Source organism: Bidens hawaiensis, unplaced genomic scaffold (genome assembly GCF_021521415.1).
Source record: "Bidens hawaiensis isolate Kalapana, Puna unplaced genomic scaffold, B.hawaiensis_p1.1 tig00015194_1, whole genome shotgun sequence".
NCBI classification, from domain to species: Eukaryota; Viridiplantae; Streptophyta; class Magnoliopsida; order Asterales; family Asteraceae; genus Bidens; species Bidens hawaiensis.
Window position 1 is genome coordinate 485,103 of NW_027492349.1, and position 27,508 is coordinate 512,610.

Below are 27,508 nucleotides of genomic sequence, written 5' to 3' on the forward strand. Positions count from 1 at the left end.
GCAAAGAGTCATTTTGCAACCATTGGTCTTGAGTTTCATCTGTTGGAGGATCAGAGGCTTTCCCGATGCTACGCAGATAGAGACGAATGGTCTTGCTCCATTCGAAGAAATTGGTGCCATCGAGTTTGTTGTCAGTTAGCCGAGTTGGTAGAGATGACACATCTGCAAGATTGGGAACAACAACAGAACTAGTGATCTTTTCAGAGTCATCTTCAGTTTTACTAGAATCAGACATTTTTTTGACTGAATTCAAATGTTAATCAGAAAATAGGAATAAATGAGAATCTGGAAATAAACAAGAATCTGTTAGCTGACGCGTCCTCACGCGCCGACGAGTATGGCGACGGTGGTGGTGGCGTGTGGATTGTTTTCTGGCGGTGACATTTTCAAGAGCTGCAATACAGAGGTAGGTGAAGGTGATAGTGGAGGTGAGATGAACCGGTGACTTGTGAAAACAGGATTTTATGTTTTATCTTGAATACGAGCTGGCTGGTTAAGAACAGATTGATTCAGATGGCTGTGGCTCTGATACCATGTTAATGGATATCAGTTAGCATATTATAAACAGATATTAGAACAGAGAATTGGGAGAAACAGACTTATATTTCACACCCTGAACTACAGCATAGATTACATATTTATACTAGATGAAAACTAATATAATAATACTATACAAGTTGCAACATTATTGGGGGCACTTGCAGAGATAACTTGCTGCTATATTATATTATCAAAACCTGCAGAGATAACTTGCTACTACACTCTATATCCAAATTAGTCAATTCTTTTTATATTATATTCTCCAACACTAACCAACCTGAACTAATACGAGTCAAGTACCGATTACTTTTTAATGGGTTTCAGGTAAACCCGAATAACCTGTTTGACTAAGTATTCTATTCAATTATTATATCACTTTCCTTGTACTATTCAATGAATATCGTTTCTTACCCAATTCCTTTTTCAAGTCGCATATTCCAATCCGATTCCAACCCCACCTATTGATTAGTATTCCAACATTCATTAATCTAAATATTAGATATGACTATTCAATAAATTCATCAATTTTTCAGGCTCAGTTCATCAGTCTACTGTTTATTCATTCCATTAATTGAAGCGTTCTTCAGACTCTTTTGATTGGATTATGTGGTTTGTTATTTGCTTATGTAAGTTAAAATTTGAAGATGATATATTCACTTGAATTTTAGCATATAGTTTTTTAGGTTAAATACTCGAAACCCGATTAACCCGTACTCATGAACCCGAACCCGAATAATCCTGTTTAACTGCATCAGATTAGGGTCGGGTATGAGTACTTGAAAAAAATTTCTCAAACCCGAGAAACCCGACCTGAGAAACCTAAACCCGAAAGTACAACCCGAATAAGCACAACTCATTTAACATTACAATATTCTGTAAAAATGTTATTGAAGCAAACACAACATCATCAGGCTCCTTACAACTATAAAACAAAAAAAGCTGTGTTGAAAACACAAAAGTCAAAACTGCCCATTCAGGGCCCACAAAAATTTCTTTTCATCATCACATTACAGTCCTGCAAGAGTTCTTTCCCATTTAAAAACACCTGAATTTTCTAAATCTATATATTCAAGAAAGTGTGAAAGTGATGACTTCTTCCCAAGAACCTTCAAAACCACCAATAAAACCCGTTGGCATGCTTCGATCTCGTCTACAGAACAACTCTCGGTTAAAGGATCTTTCCATGGCTCCTCAAATGACCTGTTTCAAGAGAATTATTCGTTAAAAATTTAAACTACACGAAGATATATATTTACGTTGGTGAGAATGTTACCATCTCCATAAATTATTAGCTTCAGTCGGGCAGTGTATTCTGGATAGCAAAGATGTCAACGCGTCTGATCCAGCACGAAAAAAATTAAAACTTTTTAAGACACAAGTAACAATAATGATAATAAATCAATAATAGTCATCAGGTAAGCATACCTGCGTGTGCGGAATCAGGAAAGAGTAACAAACAAAGTGAACCAACAACAGATGTAAGCACTTGACATTTCTTCCCAAGACACTGGTAAAGATAATAAATAGTAGCAGCTAATAATTCTTCTGACCCAGACACCACCAGCTTTACCGACCATTCTGCTTCCAGAAAAGACTGCAATGTTTCGTTTTCAATATTATGCTTGGGTCCCACAATCACAGAAGCAGTCAACCACCTTAAAAGCTTCGATACAAATGACTCATTCGTTTGTCCATCACATCCTTTAGATTTAAGTGCAACCGAGACCATCCAAAGTACAAACTTTTTAAGCTTTTCTTGGTCCTGTGAAACCATACACGAATTCAGAATAGTGCAACAAAATAATATTATTAATCTAGAAATACATGACAGATTACCATGGTGAGTAATGCTGGTTGGGGAGTGCTCATTAGTACAACTTTAAGCCCTACTTCTGCATTACAATTTCCTTCAATGGCTTGGGACAATTCAAATAGACCTTCGAACGAAAAGGTGAAATGTGGTTGAACCACATCTCGTTTTTGTGATATTTCTAATGTGGAAGAAATTAACTCCAAAACTGAATCAACCAAGTGACATTCTTTCACAAGTTCTATGTTTTCAACTAATAGCACATATAAATGACATGAGATTTGTGTCAGTTGCTCCACAGACTGCGCTTGTAACCACTGATTTGTGTTCCTTGACGCGACAGCATCGTTTATCACCTACCAAAAAAAAATCATTTGATGATATACATCACTAGAAACGAAATAATAATAATAATAATATAATAATTGTAACACCCCAACCCGGAACAGGCTAACGTGTTACTATTACAGATATCAAATCAACGCCACAATCCAAAATACAACAAAAATTAATGCAACCTACGTCATATTATTAAACAAAATGAATTAACTTTTAGAAGCTTGAACTTCATTTTTTTTATCTCTCATCACTAAATTTCCAGAATCCCGGATTACCTGAAAACAAAATAAGAAAAACAAAACAAGAAAACACGGCTGAGCCAAAAATTGCCCAGTAACGGAAAGAACAATAGTATAAGTAAGGAAAGACGTAAGAGAATAAATATACGAACTTCAATTCAAACTCGAAACCAACCCTTTTTACCTAAACATATACTTAATAAAATTCGGATGTATGATCCGACACTTGGCCAGAACATGGTCAAACGCATGCGGAAATATATCAGAACTATAACAAAAACACCCAGAGCCAGAAACATATAACTTGTAACATATAATGTGTGACGTGTAACATATAACGTGTAACATTTAACTGAACTATAATTAAATGCGAAACATAATCCGATACACGATCGGGACGAGATCTGAATATACTCAAATTTAATCAAATGCATATACACATATCAAAACGGACCAGAAATATAGCGAAACAAAATATAATTACTAAAATACACGACGATGACGTTAAAATAAATAGGTCGTGTAATACGGAAGCACCCAGAGCCTAAACAGAGGGGTACACAGCTAGCTAGTCCATGCACCAAGGAGACGGTGTGGGTGGCGTGCACACATTGTTCCATCTCAAACAGAAGTCAGGAGTCAGGAGTCAGGAGTCAGGAGTCGGAGCTAAGATCGATCTATACGCCTCTAAGTGGCCAAGGTACTACATGAGTACTTTCAGAGACGCCGTGAACTTTGATTACGCACTGTCACGATAAGTGCCATGTCAGGAGTCGGAGCTAAGATCGATCTATACGCCTCTAAGTGGCCAAGGTACTACATGAGTACTTTCAGAGACGCCGTGAACTTTGATTACGCACTGTCACGATAAGTGCCATGTCGTTGACGCCCCAACGACAAGTCAGAAATGCTCGGGTAACAGAGTACTGAACTAAAGTCGTATAACTAAAATATATTATATAAAATAACTGAACTCAAAATATAACCGACGCGTAACGAAAATCCGTACTACAAAGTAACAAAATAAAATTTATACTATGAGTGACAGAAACCAGAAACCGTACTACCAAGTAACAGAATATAATTAATACTAAGAGTAACAAAAACAGAAACCGTACTATGAAGTAACAAGAAACAGAATCCGTACTAGGAAGTAACGAAATATAATTAATACTACGAATGAACGAAATCAGAAACCGTACTACGAAGTAACGGAATATAATAATACTAAGAGTAAACGAAAACAGAAACCGTACAACAAACTAACGGACTATAATTAATACTAAAAATAGCAAAAACAGGAAACCGTACCTTAGTTAGCCGAACAAAGTAAGCTACCAAAGTTGAGTCGTGCTACGTTGTACTAACACCTACATTGCATTTATTTCAATAAGATTTACGTTGTGCTACGTTACATTGTCCAGCTCACTTATTAATCGATGATCCCGACAACTTTAACACAACTCTTTCCGTTGTCATTTAAAAACGCTCAAACATAACTTATTTCTTTATACAAAAGCATGAGTAATAATATATGGAATAAGATTATAATACTTAAATGAATGTGCATCAAAACACGTAAGACGAACAGAACTATAAATTATTTGGGTGGCCATTTTCTTTGTAAACTAAAATCTTAGTTATTATATTATACGTGTTAGTCGCCGGAATATGCCATACTGTAACACATTAAAACCTATACAAACCAGAAGCGGAGGCTCGGAACTATTACCTCAATAGTCGGGCGGAACGAAGTGGGAACGGAGACAACGGAGGTGATTCACGTTGCGTTAAACGGTGACTCTATCGGTCTTCTAAACAGAACCGATCGAAAGTGAAAACCCGAACGGTGGTGACGTAGTGAACTTGTCTCGCGACACGGAAGCAATGAAATTTGCAAGGATAGCAGCGATGAACTACTACAGGTCCGTGACGGTCCGTCGGCAGTGGAGTCACCGGCGACCGCTTGAATCAGGAACAAGGTAGGGTCACGTAGAGAGAGAGAGGCCAGTGGTGGTGGTTTAAAACAGTTGCGGCGGCGGCGGTGGTTTTCAAGTAACGGCAGAACCGAATATGATGGCAGTAGGGTTTTGTTATCTTGGAGTCTTATCGCGTTTGTGTATATCTATATTAAACGAGTTATAAGCGTGATCAAATTCCTAAATAAGTTAGTTGTTTGTTGCTCAAGTTTTCGCTGGAATGTTACAAGTTGTAAACTTGCTCAAACTCAAATTCTTAAATTTCATATTTTATTCAAAACACTCATCCGTTGATGTTATTATTATTATTAATAATTATACCATTTACAGTTTAAAATAATATTTATATTAAAATTATGGTTATTCGTTTGTTATCTAATACAAAAGTTTGGGTTATTATAATTATACTCCCCTAAAAAAAAAATTTCGTCCTCGAAATTGTAAGACGGTGACACATACTTCCGGATATCACGGAAACGAAACAAACTTAAAACTTTCATAAATTCAGACATGACAATTGCAAAGTCTTGGAAACAAATATTAGGACATATAAAACAGAATTCATATGAAATCAAAACCATCCAAACTGAAATAGCTGACTCGTTGCCATGATGATATTGAACGAAACTATGGGTAACCTAAAACTTGTATCGGATAATACTAGTTCTTATAAACGGAAATCAAAATTTCATTTGAACACAGAATTTCATATAACATAGTGGATAACTAATAACTACAATAAATAAATTTTGATGAGCTAAAGCCTATGACTAAATTGTGTAACTAATAACCAAAACGAAAGACAGATAACTGAAACATGTGACTTATAAGTGGAAATAAAAAGTGATAACTAATGGAATACTAAAAAAAAATCAAGACTTGAAACGTAATTTTTCAAAAACATATTTTGAATATTAACATGCATTTCTACACTGATATAAAAATAAATAAATATATAATAAAAGACACGTAACACTAGCAGATAATAGCGAAAACTTAAGACAATGTCGTATCTAAATATTAGAGGAACATTAAGCTGCAAAATGGATTTTAGTAGCACACATACATACCTGTAAATTCATGGTTACGTTCGCGACCATAATCATCAATTTACCTTACGAGTGTGTCCTAACGGTCCTTCCATTACACATCTTAAAGACTAAACTTATATAAAAAAAAATGACGTGTTGATATACTAAAAAAAATGATGTCAAAGTCTTGACGTAAATGATACGAAACACGACCCAAATAAACTGAAATACGGGGTACTAAAACGAAAACAAATACGGATAATCAAAACGGTTCATGGCTTCCATTTCCCCAGAACTAATCTTTTTGCGCAGGTCTAGCGTTTTCTCCATTATTAGCTCTAGGGTCCCGCTGAGGGCAGTCTCTGATCATGTGTCCTGCATCTCCGCATCTAAAACAACGACCTTCAGCTCGACGACAAGCACCTCCATGACGTTTCCCACACGTGCCACACAGAGGAGTATTTCGGTTTTGTTGATTAAGTGGTTGAGCTCTGGTGGGGTTATGATGTTGTTGCATATTATTCTGTGCGGTCCTATGATTCTGATTTTGATTTCCCCCATTTCGTGGCTGATTGTTGAAATTCCCATCAGTACGCTGTCTACGGTCTCGGGGTACAAGGGACTGTTCGGTTCCAACCTGAGAAGAAGATTGACCCTGATTATTTTCTCTTGGCCGCTTACGACTTTCATCAAAAGACTTCTGGCGGTGTTTCTTATCATTATCAAGGTTCTTAACCGCATCAACTATCTCATTTATATCATTAAAACGGAGGTTCAAGATAAACTTCCTATCTCGGTCACAAATGGCCCACTTGAAATGGTTGGTCTGTTGTTCTTGCGTGCCTACAGTTGGGCCAAGAAAACTAACCAATCGACTGAAACGATTTTTAAACTCAACGATGGGCTCATCAGCCTGAATAATTGAAGAATATTCTCTCAAATATTCACTGCGATCAGCATCAGTGAAATACTGTTGGTAAAACAAAGTACGGAATTCATTCCAAGGAAGTGTAGCAGCATAATTGTCTCCACCACGTGCAGCTTTCAGTGTCTTCCACCATCTGTGAGCGTCATCTTCGAGCTTGTAAGTAGCTAACCGAACCTTAAACACATCTTCAACACCCAGCACTTCAAACAGTTTCTCGATGTGCGCGATCCAGTTTTCAGCTTCTACTGGAGAACTAGCAGTACTAAAGGATTTTGGCTTTTGCTTTTGAAAACGCTCAAGCCAGACATGAATACCAACAGGATGATTGTTGCCTCCAGCATTGTTTCCACTGGCGTTGTTGCCACCGGCGTTGTTACCACCGACATTGTTGCCACCGGCATTGTTGCCACCGGCATTGTTCTGCTGCAACCGTTGTATGATGTTAGGGACCATTTCCGCAATAGCTGCATTGACGGCGTTAGTAACAAGGGTCGCAAGAGGAGGGTCGTTTCCAGCATCATTCTCGTTTTGGCGATTCACACGTCTTCTAGGAGGCATCTGGAAGTAAGGTAGCGTATGAGCTGAAAGATAAAGATTTACGGAATACGCGGAGAACGAAAAGAGGAATCCTAACCCGACGTCTACCCATTAACTCACATGATTAACTATTTATTGTATAAGTTTTCTACAGGAAAGAGCCTGAGCTTTGATACCATAACTGTAACACCCCAACCCGGAACAGGCTAACGTGTTACTATTACAGATATCAAATCAACGCCACAATCCAAAATACAACAAAAATTAATGCAACCTACGTCATATTATTAAACAAAATGAATTAACTTTTAGAAGCTTGAACTTCATTTTTTTTATCTCTCATCACTAAATTCCCAGAATCCCGGATTACCTGAAAACAAAATAAGAAAAACAAAACAAGAAAACACGGCTGAGCCAAAAATTGCCCAGTAACGGAAAGAACAATAGTATAAGTAAGGAAAGACGTAAGAGAATAAATATACGAACTTCAATTCAAACTCGAAACCAACCCTTTTTACCTAAACATATACTTAATAAAAGTCGGATGTATGATCCGACACTTGGCCAGAACATGGTCAAACGCATGCGGAAATATATCAGAACTATAACAAAAACACCCAGAGCCAGAAACATATAACTTGTAACATATAATGTGTGACGTGTAACATATAACGTGTAACATTTAACTGAACTATAATTAAATGCGAAACATAATCCGATACACGATCGGGACGAGATCTGAATATACTCAAATTTAATCAAATGCATATACACATATCAAAACGGACCAGAAATATAGCGAAACAAAATATAATTACTAAAATACACGACGATGACGTTAAAATAAATAGGTCGTGTAATACGGAAGCACCCAGAGCCTAAACAGAGGGGTACACAGCTAGCTAGTCCATGCACCAAGGAGACGGTGTGGGTGGCGTGCACACATTGTTCCATCTCAAACAGAAGTCAGGAGTCAGGAGTCAGGAGTCAGGAGTCGGAGCTAAGATCGATCTATACGCCTCTAAGTGGCCAAGGTACTACATGAGTACTTTCAGAGACGCCGTGAACTTTGATTACGCACTGTCACGATAAGTGCCATGTCAGGAGTCGGAGCTAAGATCGATCTATACGCCTCTAAGTGGCCAAGGTACTACATGAGTACTTTCAGAGACGCCGTGAACTTTGATTACGCACTGTCACGATAAGTGCCATGTCGTTGACGCCCCAACGACAAGTCAGAAATGCTCGGGTAACAGAGTACTGAACTAAAGTCGTATAACTAAAATATATTATATAAAATAACTGAACTCAAAATATAACCGACGCGTAACGAAAATCCGTACTACAAAGTAACAAAATAAAATTTATACTATGAGTGACAGAAACCAGAAACCGTACTACCAAGTAACAGAATATAATTAATACTAAGAGTAACAAAAACAGAAACCGTACTATGAAGTAACAAGAAACAGAATCCGTACTAGGAAGTAACGAAATATAATTAATACTACGAATGAACGAAATCAGAAACCGTACTACGAAGTAACGGAATATAATAATACTAAGAGTAAACGAAAACAGAAACCGTACAACAAACTAACGGACTATAATTAATACTAAAAATAGCAAAAACAGGAAACCGTACCTTAGTTAGCCGAACAAAGTAAGCTACCAAAGTTGAGTCGTGCTACGTTGTACTAACACCTACATTGCATTTATTTCAATAAGATTTACGTTGTGCTACGTTACATTGTCCAACTCACTTATTAATCGATGATCCCGACAACTTTAACACAACTCTTTCCGTTGTCATTTAAAAACGCTCAAACATAACTTATTTCTTTATACAAAAGCATGAGTAATAATATATGGAATAAGATTATAATACTTAAATGAATGTGCATCAAAACACGTAAGACGAACAGAACTATAAATTATTTGGGTGGCCATTTTCTTTGTAAACTAAAATCTCTTAGTTATTATATTATACGTGTTAGTCGCCGGAATATGCCATACTGTAACACATTAAAACCTATACAAACCAGAAGCGGAGGCTCGGAACTATTACCTCAATAGTCGGGCGGAACGAAGTGGGAACGGAGACAACGGAGGTGATTCACGTTGCGTTAGACGGTGACTCTATCGGTCTTCTAAACAGAACCGATCGAAAGTGAAAACCCGAACGGTGGTGACGTAGTGAACTTGTCTCGCGACACGGAAGCAATGAAATTTGCAAGGATAGCAGCGATGAACTACTACAGGTCCGTGACGGTCCGTCGGCAGTGGAGTCACCGGCGACCGCTTGAATCAGGAACAAGGTAGGGTCACGTAGAGAGAGAGAGGCCAGTGGTGGTGGTTTAAAACAGTTGCGGCGGCGGCGGTGGTTTTCAAGTAACGGCAGAACCGAATATGATGGCAGTAGGGTTTTGTTATCTTGGAGTCTTATCGCGTTTGTGTATATATATATTAAACGAGTTATAAGCGTGATCAAATTCCTAAATAAGTTAGTTGTTTGTTGCTCAAGTTTTCGCTGGAATGTTACAAGTTGTAAACTTGCTCAAACTCAAATTCTTAAATTTCATATTTTATTCAAAACACTCATCCGTTGATGTTATTATTATTATTATTAATTATACCATTTACAGTTTAAAATAATATTTATATTAAAATTATGGTTATTCGTTTGTTATCTAATACAAAAGTTTGGGTTATTATAATAAAAATAATAATAATAATAAAGTTGTTACTTGTTACCTCTAGAATTACCGCAAGTTGATATTTACATCCACTAAAAGTTGAAATAAGAGACGACAGCCATGATATTACACCACATTGTTCAATCAAATATGTAGACGTCTTATCAAATTTCACAGATTTCTTCACAATCTGCAGCACAGAATGGCCTTGGTATCAGATTTAGAAAATAATATTAAGCAGAAACCTGTAATTAATATGATACCTGAAGGATTAACTCCCTTGATTCATTATCCGAGAGAAGACTACTATAAAAACTCAGTAGTTTCTCTAAAATTGAGCTCCTGACATAAACCTGAGCATCGTCTTCTAAATTTAAACCAGAATACATTAGGCGAAGAATCCATATCCTCTCTGATTTAAAACTAGCTGAATTACTCCAAAAAAATTCATCAAAGAACGAGATCGTCTGCAAGAAAATTGAAATATATATATATATATATATAAGTTAAGAGAATGAAAGTGACTTTAAATAAGATGAAAGAAGGTAACAATTGAAAGTATAAACCTTGGTTTTCATAGGCGAGTGCAAAAGAATATTAGTTATGGATTTGTAATTATCATTTGATGGATCCAATAATAATACTGAAGCCTCTGCAGCAAATAAAGCATGCACCGAAGGGATTCTCAGCCATTTCTCTGATATACCGTTTTGCACGTGTGTCAACAATGGCCGAAGTCGGTTGACTTCTTTTCTCATTCTCTTTTGACTTTTCTGACAAGATAATAACAATCAATCACTTTAACAAAATTATTAAGTAACAAACAGATATTGAGACAATTGAACTCGACTAAAATTACTTAACTAACCTCTTCTAATGCCCCCTTCAATACTTCCACCACCTTGTATCCTAACTTTCTGATGTCAACATCAGGTGAGGATAAACTAACAAATGCGACAGCAAGCAGACCTAAATTTGCATACTCAACGGGTTCTATGTATTTCATTGACAAACAGTGTAATGACATCCGCAAGATGAAAACCGGATCGTATACCTGTCAATTGCAACAATGAAGTTATAAAGAAGTATCGATGAACACAAGAAGCATATAAAGAACTATCACTCACGATTCCTGCATTATCATCTGAAAGCTTGTTAGACGATAAAGCTTCTGAATTCATACGCCTGTGATAGGGAAAATGGAGAACTGTAGCTGCACATTTTCTCGGGTCAATTGGAAGGTTTTCTCTGAATTGATTTCTGCGGTTTTCATATTCGTCCACGTCATCAGAAGAAAAATCTTGTTCCGTCTCACGTACTTTTCTAACTCTTGTAGCAGCAGTTCCGTACAGATAATCCATGTCAGCAATATAACTAGAATCCGGCCCATCAATACTGTCAAGTTCTTGTATAATCTTATAAATCTCCAAGTCTTTTTCACTTACATTAGCCTCATAAGAAGATAAAAGTAAGAACAACAATTCTTTAACATTTATCCCAAAATCTTCTTCAAAACCAGCACTACCCGACTGAGCCCTGAAATGACATAGCGCTCCAAGCAATTTAATTATTTCCAATTGCTTATCGTACAACTCAGATATGTGTAACTTGTCCACTCGAACCAAAGTAAGTGATCTTAGAATACTAGACATAGGTCTAAAAATGATCCCAAATTGTAAAGAACTTGAAGAATTATAGGCAGATTTAACGGTGGGCTCAAATTGAGAATGAGATAACAGCAGCTGAAGAATTTGAATATGCAATGATTTATCTTGTTCTTCGAAAGTTAAAACAATTCTAAGCATGATGAGTGTTGCAGGATCCTCAAATCTGTGAAGAAGACAAGATTTTGCAAGTTGTTCGAGGTTAATTACAGAATCTGATTTTGTTTCAGAGTTGTTATGCATCTCTGTTATAGCTTCAACCAAAATCTTCAAAATAAAGCTTTCCAAAAGCCTGAACAATGCGCATTTTGCGTCTTTGACTTGCGGTTGACAATTTGACTTTATAGGGAACTTTTTGACAATTAACCGCCATGTGGACATTAACGAGTTTACGAATGTTACACTTGTCGAGTATTCTTTGTCAGATAATACTTCCGATGATGAGAATAACATCTTGCAAAGAAGTACCTTTGTGACTGCCTTCATAATAAGGTTCAAAGATTCATTAATGGAATAATGATCAATTTTAGAAGCCTTACATTCCAAAATATTATCAGTCCCTGATGGAATAACAGAATCAACTAACTTCAACCGTTTGCTTCGTTTCACAGCGGGCCCGTTTGACACAAGATGATGCTTCATGACATCAAGTGATTTTCCAAGAAGGCTGTTGTTGAAAAGATCAAAAAGCTCTTCTAACGTTTCGGGCACGGATTTGTCAACTTTTATTTGAAATATATCTCTAGAAACAAAAGTCTTCCAATTAGAGAACCCTTTGAATAATATTTTCCAATACAAAGAAGATGTGGTTCTAACATGCGTGTCACACTTCTCTCCGTATCTTTTGGAGATTAAATTCAAGAATGATAAAGCAGTTGGCAAAAACAAAACCATTAAATCGTCATCACATTTGCCACCGTTCACGATCTGCATAAACGGGTCCGCAACGAAAGATAAATGAAGGAGACTCGATTCGGTTAAATGAAACAAGATTTGAGCCCTAGTCATGTTCACTCTTTGAAAGCAATTTGAAAGTAAACTCATAGGTGTGCTTGCTATTACACATGACACAGCCATATGATTTAGAAGAGTTTGACTTTGACCACTTGCAATCTTAACAGCTTTCAACAAGCAAAGATCTGCAACAACTATATCATAACGAGAGGCGATTTCAACTACGCGAAAATACACTTTCTCAAACAGAGAAACATCAACTTCTTGATTGCCAGACAACAAGAAATCAAATGCACAACCAGCAATGTTTAATCCAACAGACAGAGCAGAGACTTTGTAAGCTTCAAGAACAGAAGAATCATTAAGACTGACTCTGGAAAACATCCAATCAACCAATTCAAGCAGTTCTTGAGGGGATATGAATCGAATCAAATTGTGAAAAGAAAATAAAGATGGGATTAGAAGCAGTGGATCTTTGGATTCTATGAACTTATCAAACCTCGTCTTTAACATCAGAACCAGCTTCTGAAGAAGACACTTGAAAACCCTTGCAACCTCTTTATTCATATCAATGCTAAACGAGAACTGGTTGCAAAATATGTCAACTACTGGTAAGATATGATAGTCAGTTATATGAACTCCTTCTCGTGCTAAACAACGAAAACTATCTGTTGGCTGATCAAGAATGTTGACACTTAGTTCCTTGTTAACAGATAACGGGCTTTCAACAGCACTTATTACTGCAGGATGACAAAAAATGGTTTCAGCAATTTCTTGTGCATAGCGATTGGCTGACGCGTGTGCTAACATGCTCTTTATGAGAGCAAAACAGATTTCAGAAATCTGTACAAGTTTTTCCACCGGTTCATTACAGTAGGAAGATCGTATGTGATATAACCAGAAAAACACTTGGCGGAAAGAGCAAACAAAATTATCAGAAATCTCTTTCGACAGCTTATCCAACAGCAAGTCTTGAAGTTTTGACGACTCAGATAAATGCGGGCTTTCAATGCTTATAACAGCTGGCAATAGCTCATAAAAGGGAGCCCGCTTCAGAAAAGAGTCATCATGAAGGCCCGTTTTACTATCAATCGAAGAAAGCATGCAAACTCCTTTATCTCTTATACTACTTGAAAAAAGCAACAAGCTTTTTAACGGCTTCGAATCACACAGATTACTATTAATATCCTTAAGTCTCTCAGATAACGAAAGGCATATTAGAGAAGATAACAATCCAGACTCTACCTATAAAAAATCAGATTTTACTAATTATATAAAGAAAATTAAAAGAATAAATATACAGAAGCGGCAGTAAACCTACATACCTGAGTTTGCAAGAGGTATCTCAAAGTGCTGCTTACATATACAGATATCATTGATTTCTCAGATGAACTAATCGTCCCGGAATCAGAACCGAGCACCCGTAGGCACTTTTCAAGAACACAAATTAAGAGAGGACTGAACCTAGGATAAACGTCTGACAAAAAACAGATAATAGAACAGTTGGTCAGCTACCAAGATTTGTAAAAGCAATTTGAAATAGTCTAATGAAACAAAAGAAGGTCAAACCTTTATCGGTTCCCAATTGGTTGATTTGGGACCTGACAATATCCCAATATTTAAACAAACTGTTCCCAACTGTAGATACAGCATCACAGAAAAAGGTTACAACAGCAGAAGACAAACTCTGGACGGTTCCACCCCTCTCCTCGGTGGTAAAACCAGGAACAAATAAAAACCATGCACTGATTTCAGTTGCGTTACTGTCAAACGCTCCAGTGCTTAACATGGCTGCTTGTGCCAGCACATATGCTTGATCTTTAATTTCTCCGACGGGTGAATGTACAACCAAGTTAATGAAATGCATTAGATGTTTGTACATCAGTGGAGGGTATCTGGTGCGAGTATCTTGCTTAGATGACCAACCGATATGTTCAACTAATACTGACAGTAATGATTGTTGCAGAATAGTTGGTAATGATAATGCATTGGTAGGTAGAACCTTAAAGAAATCAAATGAACCTTCTAGTACCGATGGCATCGTCCGCTACAATAAAAACATCCATATGTCAGAAATCATTACTAAAAAGATTTAATCGACACATGTTAATAAAGTAATAAACTTACATGATAAACTTTGAGGGCATCAAGCAATTTAGTGTAGAAATACAACTCTTCATCCTCTGCAATGATGTTTATGTTTTTGCTTTCATGTGATTTCCAGAGTTCTATGATTGATATAGAACTATCATTTAAATTATCAGACTCAGTCACGTTCTCATCTTCTTGCATTATTATTCCATCAGTGTCAGGAAAGGAACCAATACCGCCAACAAGAATATCTGCTTCCTCATTCGAATTGCGTGTTTTTAACTTCTTATTACTAGAAGTACGTTCAACTAAAACAGCTGTATCCGCATTTCTTTTTAAGGTTTTTTCGTCACCCTTGTAGCGGTAATTCAGAGAAGAAATTAATGACAACAAGACTTGATGATCAGGAAGCAATAATTGCACTTCATTCTGAATATCTTGCTTCAGAGACACCCATTTACACCCGATTTGCTTGCTATATTTGGATCTTTCGCTTAAAGCCGAAAAGAGGGAATCTAATAAATTTAACGCCTCCAAAACAAGCCGTAAAGTCCCGTGTTGAATATGAGACTCAGAGTGAAGTAACCCTTTATTCATTACTATTCTATTAAACGGGCGTGGGGCTATGCACTTAACTATACTTTGAACCTCAGAGCTGTTAAAAGACGGTGGTAACCCTGTCTCTGAATCAAGAAAATCAAACGATAAACCTGCGTTCACCGAAGATATCAAATTTGCAGCCAGTGAAACAGCATCAAACCTGCAAGTAACTTCAGTATAAGACAACAACAACAACAACAACAATAATAATAATGATAATAATAATAATAATAATAGAAATAATAAGACAAAACACAAATTCGGTAAAAATGAATGTAACCATGATGAATGATCTTCAAGGTTGTAAGGAAACTCGTCCAGGTAAGCAGAGCCAAATGCCGGCCTTCCACGTACAATAGCTAACAGCAAATCCTTATGAAACTCAATTTCGGTAGCTTTAAGTTTCTTCATAACACCCAAAAGTCTCGTCGGGTTACCCTTCAACGGAAAAGGCGACGCCTTTGGATCCGGCATCAGTCCATTAGCCGGGTCGGTGCACACCATAAACAAAACTTTCTTCGCCACCTCAGCACCGTCACCACCATCACCCCTACCAGAAATACCAACCAACTGCTCCAACGTAACACTCCCGAACAACACACTCCTAAGCGCCACAGGCACCAAAGACTCTGCAACAAGCACCTTATCTCTCAATGTCGACAACACATACACCACCGTCTCCTCCTCATCACTCCCAACCCCACGAAGCACACCCGAAAACATCCCTTTCTGCTGCAACACCCACCGTAACAACCTCGAATCCCCCACCTCCAAAAACGACATCGCAAACCGAACATACGACCGCCTCGTCGAAACCTTCCGCTTCACCTTCTCACCATTCTGCCTCTTAACATACTCCGCACACTTCAAGAAACCCGGCAACTTAAAATCGAAACTCTTCGCCACGTCAGCCGCCAGCCCGGACCCGCGCCGCACAACCGAAGCCATCAACAATAAAGCAGCATTCTTTCCTTTATTCTCCTTACTATTCAACTCCTTATAAACATCTACCAACTTCTCTTCCAAAACCAACCTAGCAAACTTATCCAACACCCGACTGACCGAAACCCGACCCGGGTCATTCGGTTTATAAACCCCATCTCTATGACTCAAAATATGACTAATTAACGACATAATGTAAGATAACCCGGGTTTGGATTGTCTCAAGTTCCACGCTTGTAGAAGCTCTGGGCAGTTGGGTGACGTCAGGACGTACTGGCGTATGACGTCACCTCCGTCATCGGTTTTGAGTAAGTTGATGAACTCTTTGGATGCTTCTGCGCATAATTGGAGGTCGATTGAGGTGAGGTTGCGTAGTAGTTGTCTTAATTTGGCTTCGTGAGAGACTTTGGGTGTGAAATTAGGGTTTTGTTCGTGGGTTTCCATTAGGGTTTTGTTTTCCGGTTGACGACGGTGGTTGGTGGCGGCGATTGGTGAGAGTGAAGAGGGTTTATGGAGGGTATAGCGGAAACACGATGGTTCTGAACCTAGGTTAAAATGTTAATAATAATAATAATTATTATTATTATAATAATACAATTTGATTATGTTTAGGGGGTGTTTGTCCTGGCTTTTTATTTGTTTTTTTTTTTAAGCTTATGGTTATATTGTATAGAAGCTTATAGCTTATATTTTACTGTTTGATAAGCTCTTTTTATGTGTTTGAATTAGCTTATATTCTACAAGTTGATAAGCTCTTTTTAAGTGTTTGTGTTAGCTTTTTATTTAGCTTATATTAGGAAAATGACCAAAAGGGGCATGATTTATTATCACATAACTTATATTTTATACTAGTTCTAGAGCCCATGTTACACACGGAATAATTCAAATTATAAAATATAAGTATAATTACATAGCGTGTATGAAAAAAATATATTGCATCTATGCTTGTATCTATACAATATGTAGATAAATTGATTTTATTTAAATCACAAAATGATTTTTTTAAATGAACTTAATAAAAAAATGTCCGTGCAAAAACGTACCCGAGAATGCTTCTTTCTATTGAAAAATTCATTCTCGGTATCATATATGTATAATTGAAATATTTTGGTTATGAACTAATTTCGGAAATAAGACTTCCCATACGATAGTAGTTCTAACAACTTAGCCTAAATACAAAAAAGGCGTTACCTTTATTGATATATTTATCAATTTATCACCCATCAAAGGAAAGTAGAGTATTAAATTGTAACAATTGATGTTCTTCACGAACTATGTTCTTTTGAGTCACACCATAAAAAAGATTTTGATAAGTTTCAAAGGGCTTTTCAACTTGTCATAATGACAACAAAATAAATAACATGTTAACCCACTCAATTTTGTGAATATTTTGTTTCGTTTGAGCATAGTTTTGCATGGCATGTTTCCCATATAACGTTTTAATCACCATTGAAGGAAAAAATTAATGTTGACATAAATATTTCAAATTTAATAAAAGGTAGAAGTATTAATATGCATGGGGATGGCATGTCGAAAGTGTTCGCAATCTTTTCTTAAATTTTAATAGTTGAAGGAAAAATAGTCAAATTGCCAAATCTCGAACTTTTTGATTATTTTAAAAAATGTCCTTAAAAATAAATTTCAAACCCGAATCATGTTTAAAAATACTCAAAATTTTCATTTTTGACCCGTAACAAATTTTGACCTTAATATAGTTAACTTGTACCAAACAATCTGTTTACCAACTTTTGACCCATAAAATCAAATTTAAGTTCCAAAAAAACCTGAAACAATTTTAATTGAGAAACATGATTTGTTTTTGATTTTTGGAATTCACCAAGTATTTTGAAATATATAGTAAAATAATATGTTATATTATATTTATAAAAATATATAGATATTATATAAATATAGTGTAAAAGGAAATTGAATAATTATTGATTTATTACATATATTAGGGTATATTAGTTTTGGAGGAAAAAAATTGTGATAATTAACCAAAACATGACAAGTGTCTACATTTATTTTACTTTATTAGAATAGGTAGATGTATCTACTTTATTTTTATGAGTTATACCATTATTTTTGGATAAATTTATATCGAGAATGACGTAAAATTTCTAAAAAAAATACATTAATATTCAATAAACATTCATCTTTGTTTGGCTAGATTTTCTACAATCATATCTTTAACTGCACTCATGTATAAATCATCTATTCTACGTTGTGTACTCGTGGCTTCATCTATTTCATTAATGTCACTAGACCCTCGACTATCAATACCATTATTTGGAGTGTTAGATTCTTGTTGCGCCTTGTTAAATCATTCATCACATGTATCTTTTTTTCATTAATGTTGCCTCTTCTTCGAAAATCCGCATTTTACCTCTTACTAATTATGCGTCAATAAGTTGTTAAATTGTTATAGTAATAAAGGTCTCTTATTAATTATCCGTCATTTGCCTCTTAGGCAATGGGGTATACTATAACGCCCAACATAGGTTAGGATGAAATGACACTTTAAATATGCTTTTCACGAGTTAAAATGAACAATATGCAATAATTATGTGTTAATTACTAATTGATTTGTTAAAAATTAATATGAGTGAAATGGAGTTAAATAGATTAAACCATTTCCTTAGAGGGTAAATGGGTAAATTACACCCTTACACAAATAAGCTTCCTTAAATAAGCTTAAAAACCATCGTCCAATTAGCTTCTTCAAATTATAGCTTATATAAGCTCAAACACCAAACTTAGCTTATTTTGTGAAAAAAAGTTAAAAAAAAGCTATAAGCATGTTTTATTTTTAACCGTTAGCGAATCTTCAAATGAGAGACGAACTAAATTTATTATACTATCAGGATACACTAGCCTTCTGATCCGTGGAAAATTCTTAGATAGGTTATCGCCCGTGATTGCTTGAATGCACGGCATTGCGGTGAGATAAACTCCGTTTAGTTCAAGTATACAATTAGTGAACGCTACCTACTCGCTTAGTATCTCATCATCACTTGGTGCCGCTGAAACTAAATGATGGGGTAGGAATCGAACATGGGTCACATGGAACACCAAGTCTCTCTCTTACCACTCCACCACCTGCTCTTAAATGATGTAAAAAACATAATTAGGGATGAGGAGAAATCGGGTATATCCATCCGGGAAAAAACCGGACACACAAACACTGGAAATCGGACGGAAATGTTTTACTGTGTTCAGTTTCGGGTTGGTCCACGGTCTAGACTCAGGTTACCGAAAGTCAAACAAACCAAAAGCATTGCTGCTGATTTCCTAAATTTTAGAGTTCGTTAACTGTGGTAGGGATCGTTGATTAGAAGTAGACAAAAATACCATATCTGGAAGTCTGGAACCGTGGCAAATGGATTGCCCTTATGTCCAAATCCAAATAGTAGAACGTAATGATCCGGCCCATCCATCAACCTACCATTGGGAAAACCTCATAAGTCCTAAACAAATTGCTCTACCAACAAATTGACGAGAAGATTAGAGAAGCAAAGAGAAAAGAGGACTTGGATCAATTTTTAGATTATCATCAAAATTGCATCCAACCGTAAATTGTCTTAAACATCAAACAAAGTATGCCGTTCTTAAACATTAAACAAGCAATAAAAAGTAAATGTTCGGTGTTCATCTATCATCTATCGGCAACATAACGTGTTCTTAACTGTTTTATTCTAACAGAGAATAAATAATATAGTTTTACATAAGATCATAGATGAAGTTTAAAACAATTGCCTCCCATACAATTAAAAAAATGAACGATATTTAAAATGAATTTTACAAGTAATGTAGCTGAGGCCCCATAACACTATAACAGGATAATATAAATATAAATTATACAACTATGCTATCTTGTTACAACATTCATACCTCTAATTATACCATGAACATGACTCATCTTTTATGAACAATGAGCATGCCAAAGAAAGCTGAAATTCTGCCAGCTACACCGATCAAAACGAGGACGAATATACAGAGACCCCAATCATGTACATTGTATCCGAATCTTAGAAGTGCACCACAACGTGTGATTAACCACACTCCCGAGTACCTGCAATTTGATAAAAGAACGTAACATCAACATTTATGGATTCAAAGCTGCATATTATTGATCTATATGTAATATGTTATCAAATGGTTGTACCTGTTTGCATTTGCAATTACAAATGCTTCTAGTGCCCACTTAGGGTAGCACAATTTGGAAACATCCTTCAGGAACTCACTGTCTCCCGTCTGTGTTGAAACGAGAGTTAAAACTACCGGAAGAAGCACTGCAAACTGCATAAATTTTAATCACATGAGTACAAATGCGAAATACTAGAAGTGACAATTTGACCAATTTTGACCAAAATATTGCTATGTTTGCTACTCACCAGCTGTGATGGACCGGGATCAAGAAATATGGCTAACATGTAGGCTATGCCTGTTACACAATACACAAGACAAACCAAAACCGTGTAATTTTCTGCAAAAGATGATCTAGGGTAACTGAAGAAGTAGAACATGGACAAATAAACAGCTGGCTTTATAGCTGTATTGAAATGGTCAATTGTGTCTTTGGCTAGAAAATTAGCTAAGCTGCTGATGCCAGACGCGCGTTCTCTCCAATATTGTAATTTATCTAAAGAAAATGTTCTCAATGCCGAGACTTTGCATAATAAAGCTGAAAAAGTAAATGTATATTGCATGTTATTGTCCATTATCATCATATCTTTAATAGCTCAAAAAGCAGCTGGTTTATGGTTAGTTACTTACACACAGCAATAATGGAGTAAGTGTAACCAGGTGCTCCAAATGTCTCTTCGTTTGATTTGATAATGGCTCCTAAACATGCACCGGCAAGTAATAATATGAGATAGTCTACCAATTGTAGCTTTGATTCTCTTAACCTCTGCTTAACAATCCTGATAAAGTACCAACATCAAAACTATATGGCCCATTTTGACCTTTGACTTTTGATCCGACCCGTATTAATAAGACGCGTACCTTCCAAGGAAATATCTGTACTGCAAGAGAATTCCAGGTGTCGTACGATTGGACAAATCTTTAGTTTTTAAGAAATTATGGCGAATCATATCTCTTCTTACTTCAACATTTGACCTTACATCTTGCCAAATTTCACCAGCAAAGGAATATTCCTCTGTTGCACCTTCACCTACACCCTCATTGTCGTTGACTTCATTACCTGAAAGTTGACCTTCCGGATACATTCTACGCATATCAGGGGGTACAGGATAGCCCTTATGAAGCATCCATCTAACAGGAAGTTGTTCATAACTTACACCCGAACTCGTGTTTGGTTTAATCATACCTTCCAAAACATCTATAAAATAATCCGGTGGGTTAACACAATCCGGAACGTTAATCCCAAGCCCAGAAAAGTATTCTTCAACTTTCCTTACTGGTCCGTGATAAACCGTAAGACCACCTTTTGCTAAAAGTATTAAATCATCAAACATCTGGAACAATGAGTAACTGCAAACACATAAAGATATAACTATAATCAAAATGCATTTACACGAAAATTATGTAAATACTATTAATTCATTACCTTGGTTGGTGAACAACCATACTAATATTAACTCCTTCAAGTGTTTCCCGCCTAAGTGCTCTAAGAAGTAACTGAGAAGATGAACTATCTAAACCAGATGTAGGTTCGTCTAAGATTAATAATGAAGGTTCCATGACCATTTCCAAACCAACATTGACCCGTTTCCTTTGACCACCAGAGATTCCACGTTTTTCAACGGTTCCAACTAATGAACTTCTAACTGCTTGTAAACCCAAAGACTCTATAACTCTCTCAACAACTAGAACACGGTCTTGTTTAAGCATGCTTGCCGGTAACCTACAATATTTTTATAAAAATGTCAACAAACTTGTCAAAACTGTTGCTTATTGTATAGTGAATTATTTACATACCTGCATTTTGCACTGAACCAGAGATTCTCCTCAACAGTTAAATTTCCATGAACAATATCATCTTGTGGCACAAAACCGATTATCTTTTTATATGAATGGATTGAGTCAGGTTTCCCGTTTATAAGAACCGAACCGGTTATTCTACACCCATGTGCTTTTCCCGCCAATGCAGAAAGAAAGGTTGTCTTACCGGCCCCAGATGGACCCATGACGGCTGTTATGCGACCAGGCATGATTTTACCGGTAACACATCTTAAAAGATGTTTGCCTTTTCCTTTTAAAGTAAGCGTTAGATCTCGAAAAGAAATCTCGATTTTGGGTCGTTTTCTGGTTTCAGTATTAACAGCCATTGAGATTACTCCTGAGAATGTAAGGTTTTGATTTTCTTGCATAGCTTTCTCTTTCTCGATTTGACCATACGCGTAACTAAAGATTTGGCTATGAGTATGGATTTGTTTTTCTTTTTGTATTTTCTTTTTACTATTTGTATCTTTGTTTTCCACAATTTGATCATAACTATAAAGATCTTCATCTTTGCTTTTAAATGTTTGACTTCTTAGCTCCAATCTGTTTTCTTCAGATGATGAAGTAACCGCACCATCAAAATCCACATCCTCACTACTTTGATGTAAGATTGAGAGTTCCTCAGTTTGTGGGGCCGCCTTTTTCCGGGAAAATGTGCGAGATATTTGAGCTGCGTGTTTCTTAGCAGCTTCTCGTGCCATTTTCCATCTTTCATGAGCTTTCACTTTCTCTTTTGCACGTCTTGCAGCTGCTTCCCTTGATTTAGCATGCCTTCTTTCCCGAGTTGTAATTATTTGATCAGAGCAGTTGTAGATGATGAGCAGAATAGTAAATATGGCAGCCTAGATACAAAAACTAATTACTTATTTTATAAAATGTAAGATGCATAAGTTTATTCATTCTGATAAATACATATTCAGTAGATACACTTCTGAGGGTCAAAATGAACAAATACACATATTCTTAGGGTCAAAATAGTTTACGAAGAAAGCTTACGATAAGCATTGCCCCGTATGCATGGATATTTTGAGTTGAACTTCCACGTTCACATGAAGTCAACTTGAAGCATGCTGCAAGTAAAGAGAATACAGTTAGATACCTAATTGTGCCATTATATATGCGTTAGAAATACAAGATTCTTATTTTTAACTATGACACCATGTAACTCACTCACATTTCTCAGATGTAGATCCCCTTTGACAGTAATTCCCCTTGCTGCAATTTAACTGCTGGGTACTTGTTGGACAATATGACCCTGATGAACAAAACAGCTCCCCACTGGTTTTTATATCTGCCCATATGTTTGCTCCACCACAAGTATGATTAGGCATTCCAGGTGGCAGTTGGTAAGAATATCTGCATATAAACTTTAATAAGTGAGTTGCTCATAATACATAAAACAGAGAAGAAAAAACAACTCAAACTTACGGTTTACACATGCCGCTAGCTCTATCAAGGGTTGCAGTCGGGCAGTATGCACCCAATGGGCATGCTATAACAATAATAATATACAAAAAATGTTAAACATACTGTCTTTGATGCCTGACATTTAAAGAAGTTGCGAACACCTACGTATCATGCAAGTAAGACCGCTCGGGCAGAAGAAACCCTCACAACAAGGCTGGCAGTCCTGAGTTCGGGCAGGTATATTCTTGGAATCTTGCATGTCAATATTCTCATCAGGTGACGTGGCACATGCCCATCCTGGCTCACAACCAGAAACCCTAGATGTTATGTTACAGTTTCTGTTAGGCTTCAGGTAATTGCTGCCTGAAAAGAAACCTCCAAAGTAGAACTTTAACTCTGCTGAATTACACACACGCCATGTTACGTCTCCTGAAAAATCCATATTAACAGTATATTATCTATAGAGCTGATACAAATTAGATTAAATGATTTACAAGAAACTGGAGCTCATACCATTGGTTTTCAGGATGCAAGAGGTTAAGAAGTCCAGATTTGAAGAAAAATTAAAAGCTCGGTCCCACTCATCTTCCCTAAACAGCATAATCCAATCAAACTCATCCCAAAATGCAAACAACAATATGCAAATATTCATCTCCTTTATTCCAATTAGGGGTGCAAACAAGCCAAGCCGCTCGAGCTCAGATCAATAAAAAGCTCGAAACGAGCCGTGTTTTCTTGAGCTCGAGCCTCAAATAAAGCTTGTTTAGTTATCGAGCCTGACCTCGAGCCTTGTATGGGAAGCTCGTTTAGGTTCGTCGAGCATTGTGTATATTTAAGCTTTACCTATTTTGGACTTCTATGTACTAATTTCGCACTGCACAACCGAGCTCGAGCTGAGCTTTGGCTTGTTTAAGACTTTATCAAAATATATAAAAATAACTATAAACATATTTAAATTACTAATAAATAATAAACGAGCTGAGCCTTAGCTTTAAAAAACAACTCACGAGCTGAGCTCAAGCTTTAGAAAAAGAGCTTGAAATGAACTCGAGCTCAAGCTCAAACTCTCATAAGTCAAAACAAGCCGAGCTTTACTTAATTGATATTGAGATTGACTTACAAATCAAACTGAGCTCTATTTTAACCTTAAACTTGAATTAGGCATTTCCTAACGCAAAACAGATTACAAAATCATAGCAAATCTAACATCATCTTACTATTTACTAATACAAAAGCTTCATATAAAAATCATAATAAATAACTTATGAAGCCCATATCAATCTCCAACTAAAAATATAAATTAAAAACTGCCTACTAACAATTAATATATACTACACAAGCTTGAGGCGATCTTACTATCTTAGACTCGATTAAGGCTTTATTAAAATATATAAAAATAATTATAAACACATACAAATTAACAAACAAAATAATAAACGAGCCGATCCTGAGCTCCAGCTTCAGAAAAAGAGCTTGAAACGAGTCTGGCTAATTTAACCTAAACTCAAATTAGGTACTTCTTCCTAATGCAAAACAGATTACAAAATCAAAGCAAATCTAACAATTTACTAATACAAAAGCTTCATATAATCACAATACATAACTTATTAACTCCATATCAATTAATGTGTACAGCTTGCTTACCGATTTTTAACGCAGAAGGAAGCTCGATTACCGACATCACTATTAAGAATCGTGGAAGTAAGACTAGACAGATTATTATACACTCGTTGAGTAACGAACGGTAGGAACGCAGTGTCGTTGATCTGACCGGCGAATTCGTCGCCGACGACTTGACAGTGTACGAGCTCCGGCAAATACAACACAAGTACGGTAGTAGCTACGGCGGCGATAAGTTTCCGTTTGGTCATTCTGCGGGGAGTGATAGAACGTGCATAAAGTTGGCGGATTAGTTTATGTTATCAAGGGTTTGGTCAACTTGCCGGCATTGACCAGCTCTCTGTTTGTTTGTTTGCCGGATTTGGACGTGATAGAAACCGGTAATTACCAGATCACCACTTGTTAATGGGCCATTGACACAGTCTCTGTTTAATATTCAGTTAGACATTAGACATTTTTAGTATTTAGTTTTAGTGGCAACTGGGAGCTGACTGGTTTTGAGCTCGGGTTCGAAATTAAACGAACCAACTAAGCTAGTCTATAGCTCTAAACAAGCTTAAGATCGAGCCGAGCCTGGGTCGACTTTGGCTCGGTAGCAAAAATGATCCAAATAAGCTCAAGATGGTTCAAATCAACTTTTTATAGCTAGTTTTATTCGAGCTTTTATAGAATGAGCCGGAGCTTCGAGCCTCGAGCTTTTTGAACAGCCCTAACCGGGTGATGATGAGAGATCAGGTGAGTAGGTGGCCTGGTTGAATCTTTGAACTGAACTGGTTTTACCTTACCGCAATGTCATGCATTTGGGCGAGTGTTCGTGTGTGTCGGCTTAGGTGATGGTTTTTCCCGGATCGAAAGGTGAGAGTGTATACCGATGTGGTGAATTTAGCCTATAGCTCATTTGAAGAATTCTATGACCATTAAAAAAAAAGACATGAGTGAGTAATAAACTAATAACCCAGCTTACGAGTGACTAATAACCTAACTGTTAACAGAAAACAGACGAAATCGAACCGAAATTAACTGAAAGTTGTTTATCAGATTTTTTTTGTACCCTTGGTTAACTGAACGAATCAAACCATTCCATTTCATGTATTCCATTTTTATATCTTCGTTTTATGTATTTCATTTTTATATCCTCATTTCATGTAATTATACATCCACTTCTTGTGTTTACATTTCCTTTTCATGTATTTCTACATCTATTTCATGTATTTCTAAGTAAAACTTTTAGCCCAAGTTTGATTATGAAACGAACCGGCAAATTGACCAAATAAACCGAACCAATTAACCGAAAACCGATTGGTTAATGAAATAGAATAATCGCTGACTTCGGTTTCGGGCGAGGCTAATAACCAATCCGAATTAAATCGTGCACACCTAATTTAAGTAAAGCCATTAGTAAATATATTCCTATTGAGAGTGTGATCAATCGTGTCTCGTAGTTTTCAGCTTTTATTGTTAACAAAGTTGAACGGATAGGTAACTCTAGTTACCCCTAATTTGCATTTATAGTATTTCAAACAACTTGCAACATGGTTGTTTGGGAATCTTGTGTTGAACCGTTAAGACGTTTAACCAATTAAGAGATAGCATGAACATCTGAATAATTCAACATGTTTATAAAACTTATATATTAGGAGACTCCATGAATCATTAAATGATGCTTTTTAGTAAACCAAACACAATCTTTGACGGATTAAGATGTAGCCTCTTAACAGAATTATTAAGAGCCTATCAAACAACCTTAATTTGAATTTAAAATATCAACTAATTATTCATTAGGGCAATTGGAAAACGAAGTTTGTTTACGTGAGAGTGGGATTATCATTTGCAATGAAAGTAAAAGTTATTATTCTTTAACAGATATCACTTTGAATTATTAAAATCCAATTCACATTAATAAATGTATAATGTTTAACCATAATTTATAAAATATCTTTAGGTTGATAATTAACTATACAAAATTACATTTTAGAAAATATATGACGAATTAAAGTAAAAAGACACTTGTTGAAAAGATAAAAATAAGCAGCTAAAAATTGACTACTTCATGGCAATTTTGTTTTAGATGCTATGTTTTATTGATAACAATAAAATCTTATTATAGTATTCATTCACATGTTATTTCAACATTGTACCCAAGCCGGTTCTAAGTTGTAAAAAT

General features: G+C 36.2%; 2 protein-coding genes across 2 annotated transcripts; both read right to left on the bottom strand.

Annotated features, from left to right (window-relative positions):
* Positions 1–1,951: 1,951 nt before the first annotated feature.
* On the bottom strand, positions 1,952–16,794 carry LOC143548550 (uncharacterized). The gene is made up of 11 exons (XM_077039674.1): positions 15,689–16,794; positions 14,845–15,568; positions 14,287–14,764; positions 14,043–14,194; positions 11,197–13,962; positions 10,968–11,153; positions 10,666–10,860; positions 10,363–10,566; positions 10,158–10,289; positions 2,377–2,706; positions 1,952–2,302 (listed from the first exon to the last, which is right to left on the bottom strand). The coding sequence occupies exons 1-11, from the start codon at positions 16,792–16,794 to the stop codon at positions 1,952–1,954; spliced, it is 6,624 nt and encodes a 2,207-aa protein (XP_076895789.1).
* A 3,458-nt stretch (positions 16,795–20,252) lies between these two features.
* LOC143548562 (ABC transporter G family member 24-like) lies at positions 20,253–25,595 on the bottom strand. Its single transcript, XM_077039683.1, has 13 exons — positions 25,369–25,595; positions 24,238–24,314; positions 23,890–24,153; positions 23,746–23,809; positions 23,492–23,673; positions 23,314–23,387; positions 22,294–23,159; positions 21,923–22,219; positions 21,358–21,846; positions 21,127–21,275; positions 20,745–21,034; positions 20,516–20,649; positions 20,253–20,422 (listed from the first exon to the last, which is right to left on the bottom strand). Exons 1-13 carry the CDS (start codon positions 25,593–25,595, stop codon positions 20,266–20,268), a joined length of 3,270 nt encoding a protein of 1,089 aa, XP_076895798.1. The 3' UTR covers positions 20,253–20,265.
* Between the last annotated feature and the right edge of the window lie 1,913 nt (positions 25,596–27,508).